We start from the raw sequence: 17,011 nt of genomic DNA on the forward strand, positions 1-17,011 counted from the left end.
CTCACTGAGAAAAGAAAGGACACCAGTATCATTCCCCAGACCAACAGCATACTACTTAGTTTAGCATCTTCTCTTTCATTCTGTTTACATCCTGTCCTAGTATCTCCAACTTCTTCTGTCTATGCATTCTTTCAACTCACAAGCATTAATGGAGTATCTTCTCTGCTTCAGACATCCAGGAAAGCCTTACCCTCAATCACATCATCCTTTTAGAACCCATCTTCCCTCTCCAGTCCCACGTCGCCATCAAACTACATTGCTTCTCTGACCATCTGACCATGTCCCTTTACCGTTACCATCCCTACTCCCCTTGGAGTCCCTGGTTAAGCCCTAGCTCTTCCTTGAGGGAGCTGTGTGATCTCAGAAGGGCACTTAACCAACTTTTGACCTCATTGATTTATTTTGGTAATTCAGAGTGACCTCCAAAGTTCCATCTGCCCTTATCATTCTGATATTCTGTGCTTGGCCTTCATCCAATGACAGAATTCCTCTTTGAAAAGTCACTATCGACTTCGTGGTTGTCAATTCAAATGACCACAGGTCTAGTTCTAGATCATCTGACCCTCATGGCCATTGTACCATTGGGACATTCCCTCGGCCTCTGTAGCCTTTGTTTTTCTCATCCATAAAATGAGGTAGTTGGACTGGGTGATGTTGCAAGATGCTTCCGGTCTTTGATTCTGTGAAAGTACAGAACAGAGAAAAGAGAGAGAGGGAAAAATAAGCAACTCTTTTGGGAAAGTGGACAGGAAGGAACTCATAGAGAAGAGAAAGTGGCTTCTGTACAGTTTTGAAAGAAAGGTAGAGAGAGATGGCAATGGAAAGTACAGGTGTCCTCAAGGGCATCTTGCCATTTTGGGACTGTGACAAGGAGTCTAAGCAAGGATCATCACTAGCTGATGAAGGACTATGAAGGGAGGTTTAGGCTGGCAACACCTGATCCCACTGATCTATCTAAACTTCACAAAAACACAGACAACCTAACCTGGGCCTGCTAATGAGATGTAATAGAAAGTACAAAGCCCCACTAATGAGGTGTTGTTTCCAAAAAAGCCAACTCTATTCGAGGTTTTAGTGTAAAAAGACTAATTTAGTAAAATGCATGGGATAAATTACGAATTTTTTTTAAAAAGGCATCTCAGAGATGCAGTTAGCAAAGTCCAGAATCTGGGAAACACTATATTCAGCCTTACTCCTCAGAATGTGGTCCATGGATGTGAAGCATTAGCATCATCAGGAAATGTGTTACAAATGCAGAATCTCAGGCCTAACCGGACTTCCTGAATCTGAATCCTCATTTTAATAAGACAACACCCCCCTCTGCATGATTTGCATGTATGTTAGTGCTTGAACATCACTGCTTTCCAGGACAAATGACCCATTGTCTTCCAAAGAAAAAGAAAGACAGAGGGAAGGGAAGTCAAAGAGGCAAAGGAAGGAAAAAAGTAGAGGATTTATAGACGAAAAGAAACCCAAGAGCTAGATGTGGTGGCTTGGGCGGCTGAGGCAGGAGGATTACGAGTTCAAAGCCAATCTCAGCAACAGTGAGATGCTAAGCAACTCAGTGAGACCATGTCTCTAAATAAAATATAAAATAGGGCTGAGGATGTGGCTCAGTGGTTGAGTACCCTTGAGTTCAATCTTCCGTACCACCAAAAAAAAAAAAAAGAAAGAAAGAAAGAAAAAACAAGAGATGTATCACTAAATGCAACATGTAGACCTTTCAGACAACTAGCTATTTTTAAAAATGAGACTACTAAGGAAATTTGAACAATTACAAGATGTTTATTGGTATTAAGGAACAGTGACAATAATATTGGGCTAATTTTTAAAGTCATCATTTAAAGATATACAGTATTTATGGGTAAAATGATAGAAAATCAGAGATTTGCTAAAAAGTAGTTCAGTAGAATGGTGTGCAAAGAGAACCCAGTTTGATTTAAAACAGTATTAGCTGCAAGTTACTAATTGTTGCAACTGAGTTTTGGGATATATGGGGAGTTATCATTCTCTCTACTTTCCTGTGTGTTTGGAAATACCCATAATAAAAAAGATTTAAAAGAAAGACCACGGCAGAGTCCCTTGAGGCCTGAGTTTCAACCCCAGACGAGCCTGCAGGAGGTCATTACCCAGAGGAGTCAGCCCAGCGTGGGCTGAGAAACACATGTGCGCTCCAAACCAGAGAAAATCTTGCCTGATCTATAGCATGGAGAATTGAGGTTAGTTAGAAGGGAGAATTTCCTAGTTGCTAAAAACTGAAACAGGTCATCAAATAAATTGTGGGATCTCCTGCCCTGAGGACCTTCAGTTTAGGATCAACATGGAGGAGGCTGCTTCCGTACTGTCTTTTCAGGTCACCAAGGCGGGCAGGCAGGAGGAGCACGAAAAAAACCCACAGCGGGGCTGGGGAAGCATCAATGCCTTCTCCTTCTCGTCTTCTGCTCTCTGTCCCTCTGAGGACAGAGAGTTGGGCGAGTCCAGGTTCTGCCCAGAATTATGGGAGTGTAGGGATCCAAGACATCAAGGGCAGGGTGGGGGTGGAGATGAATACGAACTCCCAGTGCGTTTCATTGGCACCGACTTACGCATCCCCCTCCTAACCTAGGGTCTAGTTACCTACGCATTGGCCCAACCGCCAAGCAAGCCAACCATCTCAGGCCCCTAGAGAAACCCAAACTGGAGGTATAGTCTTGGCCAGGGGACCAAAGATGAACGTGGCCGACAGCTGCGGGCGAGCTCCGCGGGGCCTGGGAGGAGGCGCGCGGGCCGCTCCCGCCTGCGCCCGGAAAGATTCCAGAACTGCTACCATGTGGACAGGAGTGGGGTTGGCCTTCGTGTACCCCGACTCCCACCTCGTGTCCAAAGAACCTCCCCGGACCCTGGCGGCCCGACGTCGGGTACCTGGCAGCCGGCGCACACCCGAAGCACGATTCGAGCGTGTGCGCTCTGGCTGCTCCGGACAAGAGCTCTCTGTTCAGCTGCACACGCGGCTATAAATACCTGGTGCCGCTGCAGCGCTGCCTCTACTTGGAGCCGGGCCTGGGCTAGGATGGCTAGTGGCGCGCGCGGGGACCGCCGCCCTCTTTGCTGTGTCCCCAGGAGACGCCGTGGTAGGAGCAGGGGGAGGGGGCCCGATGACGTCATGGAACAGTTGGAGGATTTAGCTCAAGAACCCGCGGGGACCGGCGTTCCATTTAGGCTGACTGTGTTCCACTCTTGGCTCCACTTTCTCAGATTGAGCACACAGCCTTCCACCTTTCCCGAAAGCTGGGGTTCTGAAGGAAATCAGTGTATGATGGCCAGGCCCGAGAACTCCGGAAAACAGGCACACAGGCGTGGGCTGGCAAGACTGCCACCAGCACAGCCGGTTAAAATGCTTCCAGCAAAGCCTCAAGTAGTGACGAACTGATTTCAGGGAAGAACTATGCCTCAAAGCACAGGGATTGAGGATACTGTAATAATAATGCAGATAGTTATGGAGTGTCGCTGCCTTCCTGAGACCAGTCAAACCCCGAGATAGATAAATCTGTTATTCCCGCTCCCCATTTTACAGATAACAAATTAAAGCTCAGAGAGCTTAAGGAACCAATCTGGAATCACACAACTGTCAATTGACAGAACCAAATGTAATCCATATCTCTGCCTCCAGCCCACCTATATACTTTTCCAGATACTACATTGTTTCTCACTTTTCAAGTGGGTGCATTTCAAGGGCTGCGACATCCAGCCATCAAACAGACCCCAAGTTCCTACTGCTTGCTCTGATTGCCTCATTACAGAGCAAAACCCAATAAGAATAATGAGAGAAGTGGGTAGCAGAGTGAGGACTGTCTCCTTTCCCAAGAAGAGGTTAACAGTTGACCAGGTTAATAGTAGCACTCCTAGTTGGTTATGATTAAAGGTGGAAGAGACAGAGTATATTTTTAAATAGAGTAGGGAAGGAAGGTGACTGTGGAATTTCTTTTGCCAAGGAGTGTGCTGTGGTTTTTTCTTTTCTTTCTTTTTTTTTTTTAACAAACCTGGCTCAGAGACAAGATATAATAATACTAATATCCAACACTGATGTGCCAGGCACAGCTCTAAGCACTTACAAGATAGAGCAGTAGTGGGAGATTTCAATTATTCAAACAACAGCTGGAAGTTTAATTTTGCTATAAGTCTAGCATCAGCACAAATCCCGATTTGCCTCACTGACTCATCTTCAGAGTAGGATCTGGCATCTGATGCCTGGGTTTGCATCCTAGCTCTGCTGGCTGTACAGTGGCAAGTTCTGTGGCCTTGAGCAAGCACCTTTGTCCCAGGAGACCTGTCTGTTGAGGGTAGCAATAGTGACTCATTCCTTCATTGTGTTCATGGGAGGATTCCAAGGGGTGTTGTAGGTGAAGGGCCAGCTCAGCACCCAAGGAAGCTCTTACCATGCATGAGCTACTGATGTTACGTCTTTCAAGTAAGGGTGCTGTTTCAACCAAAAATGCATAAATTGAGGTGATGTGGAAGTAATGATGACTAAGAGATGATTTCTGGTCTAGGACAAGATAAGGAAAAGGAGACAATGCTGGGCTCATTTCAAGAGTGTGGAGAAAAGTGTGACTTCATGAACTCTAGCCTAAATTCCTAACTAGGAATATGTGTATGAAGGATAGAAGGGTAGAGGGCATTCCAAAATAAATTTCTAACTAGTCATTAATCATATTGAGAAGAAAAAGGAAAGGAGTTTGCTTTGGGTTTTTAAGTCACTGTGACAACAGCAGGGAGCTCTAGCTGAACCCATCCTCTAAGGGGACTTGTGCACATACACGCAGAAACAGGGTGTGTGCAAGCACCTGGGTGTGACCACACAAAAGCAACTCACATCTCTGAGCCTGGCTCAGACAAACTGAAGGCCAAGCAGAATGACAGACAATGTTCAAAGCAAAACAATAACAAAAACGTGGAAAGCAACACTCAATAAGGACTCTGCCGGTATGAAAGAGTTCTGTCTTTTCCAGAGTAGTAGCCCTGAACTAAAAATGAAAGAACAGATGCTGAAGCCCAGTGTAAATCAACAGAGACTTAACTGACCTTGGGAAATACACATACATTTGAATCCAAGTTGCTGGACAATCCTCTAGATGTTACTCAGGGCCCAGGAATAACAATTCTAGAAAATGGAGTTGGTTCTATCTAATGAGAAGCAAATAGACATGTCCCAGTTTTCAAAAATAAGAAAAGGGAATATCCTGGAAACACATGGATATATTTAATTCCTATCCCTGGCAAGATTCTAGAATATGTAATTAACACAGATATTAGTGTGTTAATATGAGTTCTCTTATTTCTTTCCTTTTAGAGGTCGTAAGGGAGTCATTTAGAAAATCTTATTTGATCTCCGCATAATGTCTTATGCTTTGATGGAAAGAACACTGACTTGAGGTCTGGAGACCTGGATTTTAATCTATTCTACCATTAATTAATTAGATAACCACAGGGAAGTTTCTTTCCCTCACCAGTTCTCATTTATGAAATATGGGACATGTTCTCTTAGGTCCTGCTCACTAAGTTCCTTGATTCCACTGTGTAATGAAAACTGGGCTGGTTAGATACAGTTCAATCAGAATGTGCAGCCCCAATAGAACAGTCACATTCTAAGGACTGCCCGTGTACCATGAATGGGACCAAGGAAAGGAACTGGTCCCTGGTTTTGCCTTATGTACTCATGTTAATGACTTAAGCCCCAAATGATAAGAGAGCTAGGACCAAGGGTCACAAAATGAAGATTTGATTAGACTGGAAGAATTTGGGACCCTTCAAATTATCCAAATGTCTGGAGGTCTGGAGTTGAGGGGCTGCATCTGATAAAAGTCAGATGAAATTAATTGACATAAATGCATAGTTCTATGTCGAAGCTATTTTTTTTAAAGGCTGCACAACTGGGCATGGTGGCCCACCTCTGTAAGCCCAGCTACTTGGAAGGCTGAGGCAGGAGGATCACAAGTTCAGGCCCAACCTGGGAAATTTAGGAAGACCCTGTATCAAAAACTAAAAAAGGCTGGGAGCTTAGCTTAGTGCTAGAGCATCCCTGGATTACATCCCCAGCACCCTCTGCCCCAGAGTAAAAAAATCCTATTCAAGTGCAACTTAGGGAAGAGCTGGCTTAGAAATAGATCATGGGATAAAGGTTCAGGTGACTGAGATGACTACCCATTTAAACTGAAGGGATGCCATCATCTAGCTGTTAATGAAAGGGCTAGCATAGCTGTCATTGTGGGTAATGATATGGGTAATGGTAGGGGGTAACCCGTATTGAGCCCTGACATGGGCTTTACACATTGTCTCATTTCTGGGGCATGACAGTGTCATAGAATTCCAGCCTTGGTCAGGGCTGGTCTCATTGCCGCCTGCCCCATCAGTCCTGTTTTGGGTGTTATTCTCAGTGCTGGGGGTCTTACCAAGTTGGTTGGCAACAAACTGGAGCATGTACAAAATAGGACAGCCAAAATGAGAAAGGATCTGAAAACCAAGTCCGACAGGAAAAGGTTAGGAGAGTGGACAGGCTGCACAACTGCTGTGGTGTAGAGGGAGGAGGCAGAAAGGAGTCCTCCAGCTTAGGCTCCGACTGCCTGCTGTCAGATCTGTGTGTTTCCACTTGTCAGCCATGTGCTGTTGAGCAAGTGACTTAGCTTCTTCTGTGCCTCGGTTTCCCCACATATAAAGAGAGGTTAGTCATTGTAGATTATCATGAAGATAATCAAGGAGATGTGTATAAAAGCTAATGTGGCACATAGCAATGCTTCATCCATATACACAGTGATGGTGGTGATCATCAGTGTGGCTGCTGGGCTGCCCCCATGGAGGAGAAAGGACGTCATTCCACCTGCCTTCAGAAAGAAGAACAGGACCAGTGAGCAGAAGCAAGAAAAAAGAAAGAATCTGGGTCCATATAAAAAGACCTTTCAAATTATCCAAATGTCTGGAGGTCTGGAGTTGAGGGGCTGCATCTGATAAAAAATGGGAACTCTCTGCAGCCCAAAGGCAGCACCACGGATCTCTTTTTCTTCCTTCAAAGCTACTAATAACATCACAGGGCCCCACCCTCATGACCTCATCTATCCTGGTTACCTTCTCAAGTCCCCACCTCTTAATTCTGTTACAGTGGCAAATAACTTTCAACATGAGTTTTGGAGGAGACCTTCAAACCTTAGTAGTCTGCAAACTTTACAATGTATAATAGATTTTTTTGTCATATGATTTTGACTTTACTTTTCTCACAATAATCAAGATAAAGGGTATGGACTTTGTAGTCAAATTCTCCACATTTGAATCCCTGCTCTGTTATTTCTTAGTTGTAAACTTGGATAATATAGTTCATCCAGTTGGTTCTTCCAAAACATAGTAAGTGACCCACAATCCTAAGGAATGAGGATCAGAGCTAATACATTTCTTGCTGTGTTGGTAAGCAGTATGCCAAGGTGGGCTGACACTAGAGGCTATATATGAGACATACAAGTTCAAGCCTTCTGGCCTTTCATGCCTGGTGAGAAATCTAGTGGTAGAGATTGGTTGACTAAAGAAACTCTGCAAGTTTATGTGTCAAATTTATACTTACAATTCAGATATGAAAGACAGGCAAATTCTTAAAGACTTCCAAAGACAGGCAGGATAAAATAAGAGGGAAAAGAAGGAATAATAATTTTTATTCTTGTCTTTTTTTTTTTTTTGTACCAGGAATTGAACCAAAGGGCACTTAACCATTAAAGCCCTTTTGTGTGTGTGTGTGTGTGTGTGTGTGTGTGTGTGTGTGTGTGTGTGTGTTGCTGGGGATTGAACTCAGGTTCTTGTGCATGCGAGGCAAGCACTTCACCAACTGAGCTATATATCCCCAGCCCAAGCCTTTTTTATTTTTTATTTTGAGACAGGGTCTCTCAAAGTTGCTGAGGCTGACCTTGAAGTTGCAATCCTCCTGTCTCACTCTCCCAAGCTGTTGGGATTATAGGCAAGCACCATTGAGCTAGGCTTTTTTTTTTTTTTCCTTCTGCTTTTGCTTGTTGCGTATATACTCTGTGTTAAGTTCTGGAATCGATATTCCTATACATATTTATAGTGATTAGGAAGGGGCAGAATTGATGATAATGAGGTTGGAATGGAGAACTGTTTGGCAGTTAACTTGGGAACTATCCCTAGAGCATTTCTAGACCCACTGAAGTCTTGTGCTGTCTTCCCCAGAGCTGACTCAGGACTGGCTCCCCATCTCACTATAGTGGTTAAAGCATTAGACCTACTTAAGATTTGGTTTCTGACAATGGCAGGGTGGTAGCTGAAAAGACCCCCCTCCCCCCACACACACTTCTAGAACACCTTAGGTTGATGTCCACTGGCCTTTTCTGTCTGTCCCCAGTGTGACGGAGTGGAGGTGGACCTGAGCAACATCTTCCTTGAAGGCATTGCCATTCTCAACATTCCCAGCATGTATGGAGGCACCAATCTCTGGGGAGAAACCAAGAAGAACAGGGCTGTGATCCGGGAAAGCAGAAAGAGCATCACTGACCCTAAGGAACTGAAATTCTGTGTCCAAGGTAAGCCAGACATGAGGACAGTTGCTCTAGATCATGTCCCTGTGGAAGGTGGGCCAGCAAAGCATCTCAGGACCTATAGCAGGCTCTTCTGTAAGGTCTGACAGCCCGCCAAGGACCTGGTACCCTGGGAGTGTGGTGACCCATCATCCCTGGTGTTGCAAAGCTTACAACCAAATTGAGAAAACAAAATTTCTAATAAGGGGGGGACTGATAGTTATCAAATCAGGGGACTCCATAAGATGAGATGTCAAACGCTGCTCCTGTGGTTATCAGAGTTCTCCAATGTCCATATCCAAAAGTCAATTCTCAGCCCTCATTTCACTTCACCTTCATTCAAACCCCACGGATCACCCCCTTGTCCTGGAAACACTTTGTATACTTGGCTTCGAGGACTCCACTTACTAGTCACTCCTCTTCAGTCCCTGTTCTCTCGGCCTCTTGATGCTAGAGGGTCCCCAGGCAGGATCCTAGATCCTCTTTTCTGTCTGTACTTGTTTCCTTGGAGACTTCATCTTGTGAGGCCCTATTTAAATATCCCATGTGTGCCCATGATGACTCCAAACCAGTCTGGCCTCCTGATGCGTCCCGCATCCTTTCCTGCACTTCCCTGGAGAGGATAACGGACACAGCAAGCTCCATGTGTTCGAGGCTGAACTCCTCTGTCCAGCCCAGCCTGTGGTAACTCCAGCCTCCATAGCCCTCTAGTCAAAGCATTGGCACCACCTTCCATGCCTCTTTTGTGTGTGTGTGCGCGTGTGGTGTGTGTGTGTGTGTGTGTGTATGGTGCTGGGGATTGAACCCAGGGCCTTGTGCATGCAAAGCAAGCACTCTACTAACTGATCTATATCCCCAGCCCCCTCCATGCCTCTTTTTACCTCACATCTCACACCCAGTCCATGAGAAAACCTGTGAGCTCGACTTTTCAAAAACATCAGGGTCCAGCCACTTCTGAGCCACTTCCTCCTGTGTCCTGTATGGTCCTCTGCTCCTCCCTGAGCTGAACACAGTCTGTTCTCACCACTACACCAGAGATCCCTGTAAAAACATTAGATTAGGACACTCATCTGCTCAAAATCATGCTGTGGCTGACTAAAAGGCTAAGGTCCTACAGTGGCCAATAGCCCCATATTGTCTGGCCTTCCACCACCTCCCAGACCCCATCTTCTGGGACTCCCTCCTTCACTTTCCCTGGCTCCTATACACAGTGGGTTGCTTCCATGAAGCCATTATTCATTCACTCTAGAAAAACCAGGCAGTATACCTCAGAGGCCACCTGCTGGGGCCTCTGATTGTAACCCACCAGAATACAGAAAGTGCCCTTAAGATGACTTTCACTCCAACCCCTATCGGCTACCTCCACAAAGATCTGAACAGAGATTCAGGCTAAACTTCTGGCACCTGGGTTCCTCTGTCAACTGTTGGATCTTCCTGGGTTCTCAGTGGCCTGGCGAGCCCCAGGAAAGAGACCATGTTGCTGGTGATCCCTGCCAGCAGCCAGGGAACTGGGTTCTAGTCCAAGTGTTGCTACCAATCTAGTTCTTGGCATCTCAGGCTTCTTTGCTGTGAAATCTACATCTCATGTAAACCTTTGATAGCTGGATGGATGGGGTTGAACTAGATCATCAGTTCTGAATCCTGGCCTGCCTGTTGAAAATGACCTTATCCATCTCTGGGTTGGTTCCTAGGAATCTAGGTTTGTCTTGAGCTCCCTGGATGACCCTGGTGGGCTGCCAGGTTTGAGAACCACTTATAGAGACAGACACATGCCCAGAATGTCTTCTAGCATTCTGTGTTCTCTGATGTCCCAGGATATAATTGCTAAGGTTGGATGTAATCCCACCAGTAGGAGACAAAGCTTGGCTGACCCTCGGAGGGCAGGGTTCCTTGCTTCACACCCATCTTAGAAAATCAGGTTGTTATATTCCAGGGCGAGGTCATCAAGAAATATCATCTCCACTTTGTCCTTTAAGAAGACTCAGGAATTTTTGTTTCTGTTGCCCTCTTAAGGCCCTTTTCTTTGGCAAAATAAACTTTTCAATTTGTATAAATTATTAAACGGAATAATGCATTCCTCCTTCCTCCCTTGGCAGGGGAAGTTGTGGGTGCTAGCAGAGGGTGGGGGAAGCACTGGAGATTGTAGAACGTTCCTGCAAATTTTCCCACCCTGGTGATCTCAACCTCCATCCTGGCATCCAGCCCTGTCAGAACAGAGAAGGGAGTGAGCATAGCAGAGCCCTCCCCTCTTCCCACCCCAGGGCTTGGGGAAGCTACTGAGGTCAGGTTCTGGTTAGGACTCAAGGTCAGCCTTCATCTTCCCCTTAAATGTCTGATCTTTAAGTGTCTGATCTTCATCTTCCCCTTCTTTAAGAGAGAGTGAAGTATCTGCTGATCACTCTTGACCGTTATGTACAGGAACTCTCTTCCGCAAATCCCCCTTTCCTACCCCCAAAAATGTGCTTTCAGGGCTAAAAATGAAGCCACTTCCTGTTCTTTAGATGAGGTCATGAGCTGATCAAAGTGGAGGCCAAGGAGGGGCCCTGGCTTCTGGGCTTTACAGAGACACCGACCCTAAGCTTTCTTCTTATAAGGGCCATGATCTCATATAAGTTGAGTTGCTAATGGGAAAAGCTAAAAGCACCTATTTTAGTGGAAAAGCATTGATGTGGAGTTGGGAGATCCAGGTTCCAATCCAGACTCTGCCTCTTACCATTGTGTGTGACCTTGGGTGCATCCCTTCACCTTCTTGGATCTCAGTCTTCCTTCTCTGTGAAATAAGTCTAGCAATCACTGTATACCTCATCAGAATTGAAGTATAGTCATATTTTGGTCAACATGGATTTGGGGGACAGAAGTGTATACAATTTTTTTTTCTTCTTTCTATGACTTTTACCCCAGGATTTATAGGCTCGGAGGGAGCTCTCTCTCTGCAGGGTCTTCATTTGTTAGGATTTCTTCCTCCTTGGAAGTTTCACTGGGACTGGAGGAGAGGGAGAAGTTAGGAGAGAATAATGGGAGTGAAGGATGTGCACACAGGAGGTGGAAGAGAGAATGGCCTTAGAACAGGTTGCGGTCAGGTCTCTGATAGTAGATCCGTCTTTTTCGGAAAAAAAAATTCAAGTAAGAAAGTCATGGAATGTGTTCTGTAAACTCATTGGCTGGTGGAAAAGCAATAATGCACACAGAGAAGTACCCGGCTTGCAGCTGGATAACCTGGGTTTAATTTTTGGCTTTATGCTTTCTAATTTTATAAAAGCTCGGAAAGTTAGATTACATCCCTGAGTCTCAGCTTTGTCATCTATAAAATGACCATGAAAAAAATATCTAGCTTTTTATGAAGCTGGTGCATGTAAAAGCCTGGACCACAGTATAAGCTCAAACTTTGGGGAAAAAAATTTCTCCTCCTCTTTAATTCCACTTTATTTTTTTAATGAATTAATTTATTTTAAAAATATATATGTATATGTATATACACCACAAACACACACACACACACACACACACACACACACACGGGATTTAACCCAAGTATGCTTTAGCACTAAGTCACATCCCCAGCCCTTATTTATTTATTTATTTATTATTTTAAATTTTGAGATAGGGTCCCACTAAGTTGCTTAGGGCTTCACTAAGTTGCTGAGGCTGGCTTCAAACTTGTGATCCTTCTCATCAGCCTCCCAATTCCACAGGATTATAAGCATGCACCCAGCTTTAATTCCGTGTTAGGAATTTTACCTGGCTTTAATTCCATGTGAGGCTGAAGCATGCCAGACAATTTCTGGCTTTGAAGTTCATGTCTTTAGTATTATAATCTACCTACATTGCCAGTAGGAAACAGCAGAGCTCCTGCAAACCAACCCAACTTTTGTCCTAGCTTATTAAACTTATACCATCAATTGTAATTACTGTTTCCTTTTCTAGACTTTTCAGATTCCAAAGATGGAGGCCGGGGGCATTAATCTTTGTCTCTCCAGTGGCTACCCCCAAGCAGTTACTCAAAAAAAAAAAGAAAGAATATTAGATGAATGAGCACATGACATGGGTTATTTTTAGTTTTTGTAACAACAAAAATAGTGTGAAGTAATCTTTTGTTTTTATATTCCATTGTGGCTTGCAAATAATTTTGCATGAATTAGTTTAATATAATCCTAACCAGAAGCCCATGAGTAATGTCATACCCAGCCAATTTCATATCCCATTTCGTAATTGGGAAAAAACAGAAGCCCAGAGAAAGGGCAGGACATATGTAATTTATGTCCAGGGATAGAATCAGAACCAAGACCCTAGCCTAACCTCCAGTGGCTAGTATCCATCTAGAAACTTTATTAGGCTACTGAGTGTAATGCAAACACCAGGCTCTCAGAAATAGGAAGCATTTAGACCCAGTCCAAAGAAAGATTCTGCATCTATTTTTTGAAATTCTACTCCTCTTGCAAGGCGAGGTCTAAGGGCCATCTCCTCCTGGAGCCCCAGAAGTGAAACCAGCCTCTAAATTATTACAGCACTGGCTTTTGCCTTCCATCTCACCAGCACACTGATCATGGGTTGCCAGAGATGTGTATCCTCATACTTCTCCCCAACCCATCCCTAGAAAAGGTGTTTGTCACCTGTGTCTCTTTCCAAGCCTACCACCCGGGCTCACAGTGCTCTATAGAAATGTCTGTTGGAGGGAGGGAGAAAAGGGAAGGACTCTTACCTTCCTTCGGCCAGCACTGTGCGCATGCATACAGTAGATCTGGAGCAGGACAGGAAAAATATGAAATGAAAATTTGGGAGGAAAAGAAGTCTTAGGAAGAGTTAACCTGTGCATATTTGTGAGATTAAGGATTTAGTTTTGTTACCGCTGTTCCCCAATGTTGAAGAATAACACCAGAGAAGCACGCAGAGGCAAGGTCAGAGTGGAAAATTAGAAGTTTATTAAAGGACAGCAGAAAAGACTTCTCCCGGAGGAAGAAGGGGACCCAAGAGATGGAATCCGTGGAAGTGCGGTTGTCTCTCCATTCTATAGTTTTCGGTGATGGAATGTAGGTGGGAAGGCCTGAAGGGTTGGGACATAGATGGGCCAAAGAAGTAATCTGGGCACTTCCAAGTCAGCATCTTCAAGTTTGCTGTTCATTAACATTTCTTTGGGATAGGCTATCTTCAAATCTGTTGGGGGCTGTTTCCTGGACTTCATTAACATTCCGAGAGTTGCTCAACTTTTCCCGAATTCATTCTCAACATGGCCTCCATTTTAGATTTCACTCAATATTAGACCCGATTTACCTAACTACACTGACTACCTAATTTTAAATCTGGCTTCAGTTTCACGGAGCCATTAGAAACTCATTTGATGAGTAAGATACGCTAACCGTCTTCTCATAAGTAATTCAGATAGAGCTCAAAGGACCTGCAATTGAGAGTCTGAGTGAGGAAGGGACTCACCACTGAGAGTTCAAGCCCCAGGCCTCCCTGCAAGCTACAGAACATGGAATAAGCCAGGACCCTCTCCAGGTCTCTTCAACATTTACCACGTGGAACAATTCAGCATTGTTTTGAGGGTTAAATGAGATCATCCTTGTAGAGAACTTAGAAGAGTGCCTGGAACTTGATGAGCTCTTAATCAACAGAATTATTGTTTGATAATTAGCATGTGACCCCATTTAGAACTTTACTCTTTTGACTTCTGCTATGGGAATTGGTCTAGAATAACCATAAACTACCAGTGGCTAGAACAGCCTGTAATCCTAGGGCTCTTTAACTGGCACTGCACTCAAGTGTGTCTGGTGTTGCTGCCAGGGTGGGGGTGACTCCTGAGCTGCTGTCCAGAGAAGTAAGGTGAAGCCAGAGGGAGCCACGCCTTGAATCCAGGTGAAGCCCTAAGCTGGACCAGTCCCCAGGAGGTTGAGTGAACCTGGGAGCTCTGCCATTGTTCCTCTGTGGCTCCAGCCCAAAATGTAGATGCTTCACACCTGCTGAAGCCAGCCTCCATGCTGTGCTCCCCGCACCTGGCCCCTCTGGTTACCACAGATGTCATTTCTTGTCATCCTGTTTGAACTGCAAATGAGTGTCCTGAACACAATTCTAAACCAGTAGGGCAGCATCTCCCTAGACTGTCACTAAATAATGTTTGCAATTGTTCTTCAGCAAAGACAAGGAGACAGACACTTTGGGTATAGGGTTCACTTTGAGTCATTTTCCCAGTGGTATAAACAGGTTTTCTGTCAGATCATTCAATACATACTTAGGAAGTACCTAACAAATGCCAGGCATCAGGTTTGGTAAACAGGGCTCCCCTGTAACCACAGGGAAATAAATGTCAAAGCCTGGCTTTAATAAAATAATTCCATAGATAGGCATATGATTAGGGACTGTGGTAAGTGCTAAGAAGAGTCACATGGCTACCCAGGAACGGCAAGGCCAGCCAGCCTATGTGTAGCTTGCAGGTAGCCTGTGGCCACACTAACCTGGCACAAACCAACTGACACGGGTATTCTCCAGGCACATGCCTGCAGCTAACAGATCTGCCCTCCCAGATGTGGAAGCTCTGTCTGGAAAGGGGGAAACCTTCCCATTGCAAAGCCCATTGACTCTAAGCAAAGCTACTTTGCAAGGTCGTGTAGTTCTATCACCTGCACTCTGTGCCCACGCAGGTTTTAAAAATTGCATGAACTATACCCTCAATCCTAAAGCAAGGGAATGGGATGCCAACCAAGCATCTCTCAGTATCACACTCCACAGCAGAGAAGGAGAGAGAGCTCAGCTGAGACACCCCAAATAATTTTGAGCACAAGGGTTCATTGCTTCTTTTTTTTTTTTTTTAATTTTTTTAATATTTATTTTTTAGTTCTCGGCAGACACAACATCTTTGTTTGTATGTGGTGCTGAGGATCGAACCCTGGCCGCACGCATGCCAGGCGAGCGCGCTACCGTTTGAGCCACATCCCCAGCCCGGTTCATTGCTTCTTGTGACTTTCTTGTCACTTTTATAAAGCCATAACAGAAGGTGCTCTTGGGGGTTCAGGAGCTGTCCAGGGTTGTTCCCAATTTTCCCATGCAATGAGGTCATATAGGGAGCAATAGTTAGCCAATACCCTTTGGGGTTGAGAGAAAATTAAAATGTTCCTAAGTTGTGCACTTAGCAGAGGTCGCTCTGCCCAGGTCTCTCCTGTGGATTGAGACAGAGCAAGGCAAGTGACTCCTAAAAAGTCTCAGGGGTCTGGGGGTACACACTAGAACTCCCCTCAATGCTGGGAAGTAACCATGGCAACATGCGTGTCATTACTGCTAAATATTTGCAGACCTATAGAGAGGTTGCTTTGCTTTTCATCGGAAGTCACAGCTTGGTCATTCAGTCCGTCAAGCAGCCCACACTGTAATCAATATGCCCCAAACTTGTCATCATCCCCTCCCTCTTTACAAACCCTCTCCCTCTCCTATCCCCCACTAGCTCCCCCACAGCCACATGTTCCCTGTGGATCAGGCTAAAGACCCAGGGTCATGCATTTCCCCTCACGAGGTGTCTTTTCACCAGACTGTGAGCTCCTAATGGAGCTCAGATGTCACAGTGCTTCTGTACCCCTGTGCCTGCCAGTCCCTGAGACCTCAAAGGGGCTTACAAATATTAATTGACCAAAAGCACCCAGTCAGGAGCACATGGAGCGGTGAGTTAGGGAATTTTTTTGAGTTGATCTAGCAGCAAAATGGAATTTGTGTGAGCAATGCTGGCATGTCATATCCCAGTGCCTCTCTGCCAGCATCAGCCTATGTGGCAACTCGGCGGGGGGTTGGGGGAGAGGAATTCCTCCCATCCTCCCTCTCCCCTTCCCTGAAGCCCCTCTTGATCCCGGCTAACTCTACATCAAGCAGTAGCTGTGGTCTGTTTCCACAGACATCTCCTGGCATCAGGCAGGAGCTGCCCTGCTAGACTCTGCAGGGTTAGGCCAGGTATGTTTTTACAGCTTCCAAATGAAGGCCACACGAAATGGTTCTCAGATGCCAGTTACTATAGAAACGGTGATGTTTTCTATGTAGTATTGAAACACCAGAGTCATAGGCCTCTCAAAGATTTGGAGATCATTTTGTCCTCGAGATAAGGAAAGAGAACCTGCAAGATGAAGAGGCTTGCCCATGGCCACATCCAGACTGAAACACAGGTCTTTTAGCTCAGAACAGTCCTCAGACCTCTCAAGCAGGAGCCAGCAAAATTTTTCTGTAAAGGAATATGTTAGCACAAATGATGGACACTCATGAAGGCAAGAGATGGGAAGCAAACCTCAGGTCAGCAAGCTTTGCTTTATTCAGGATTCAGCGGCTGAGTTAATTGGTGGAACCTGGCGCATAGGGCTGAAGCAAGGGTCTGGGTTATTTAGGCTTAGTGAAAGGTGCATTAGGAGGGTGATTCCTGGGGTTCATTGTAATGGGGTCCCTCTGGGACAGGAATGCGAATAGGGAATTTGTTGTAATGGGATCAGCTGACCCAT

General features: G+C 45.2%; 1 protein-coding gene across 5 annotated transcripts in view; it reads left to right on the forward strand.

Annotated features, from left to right (window-relative positions):
- The window catches only part of Dgkg (diacylglycerol kinase gamma), a 153,838-nt gene that overhangs the window by 109,100 nt on the left and 27,727 nt on the right, over positions 1–17,011 (forward strand). For all 5 annotated transcript variants that reach the window (XM_026389347.2, XM_026389349.2, XM_026389350.2 and 2 more), the window contains one exon: positions 8,375–8,552. In XM_026389347.2, coding sequence (XP_026245132.2) covers positions 8,375–8,552 — 178 coding nt within the window. The remainder of the gene's footprint in view (positions 1–8,374; positions 8,553–17,011) is intronic.

The sequence above is a fragment of the Urocitellus parryii genome, chromosome 2 (genome assembly GCF_045843805.1).
Source record: "Urocitellus parryii isolate mUroPar1 chromosome 2, mUroPar1.hap1, whole genome shotgun sequence".
NCBI classification, from domain to species: domain Eukaryota; kingdom Metazoa; phylum Chordata; class Mammalia; order Rodentia; family Sciuridae; genus Urocitellus; species Urocitellus parryii.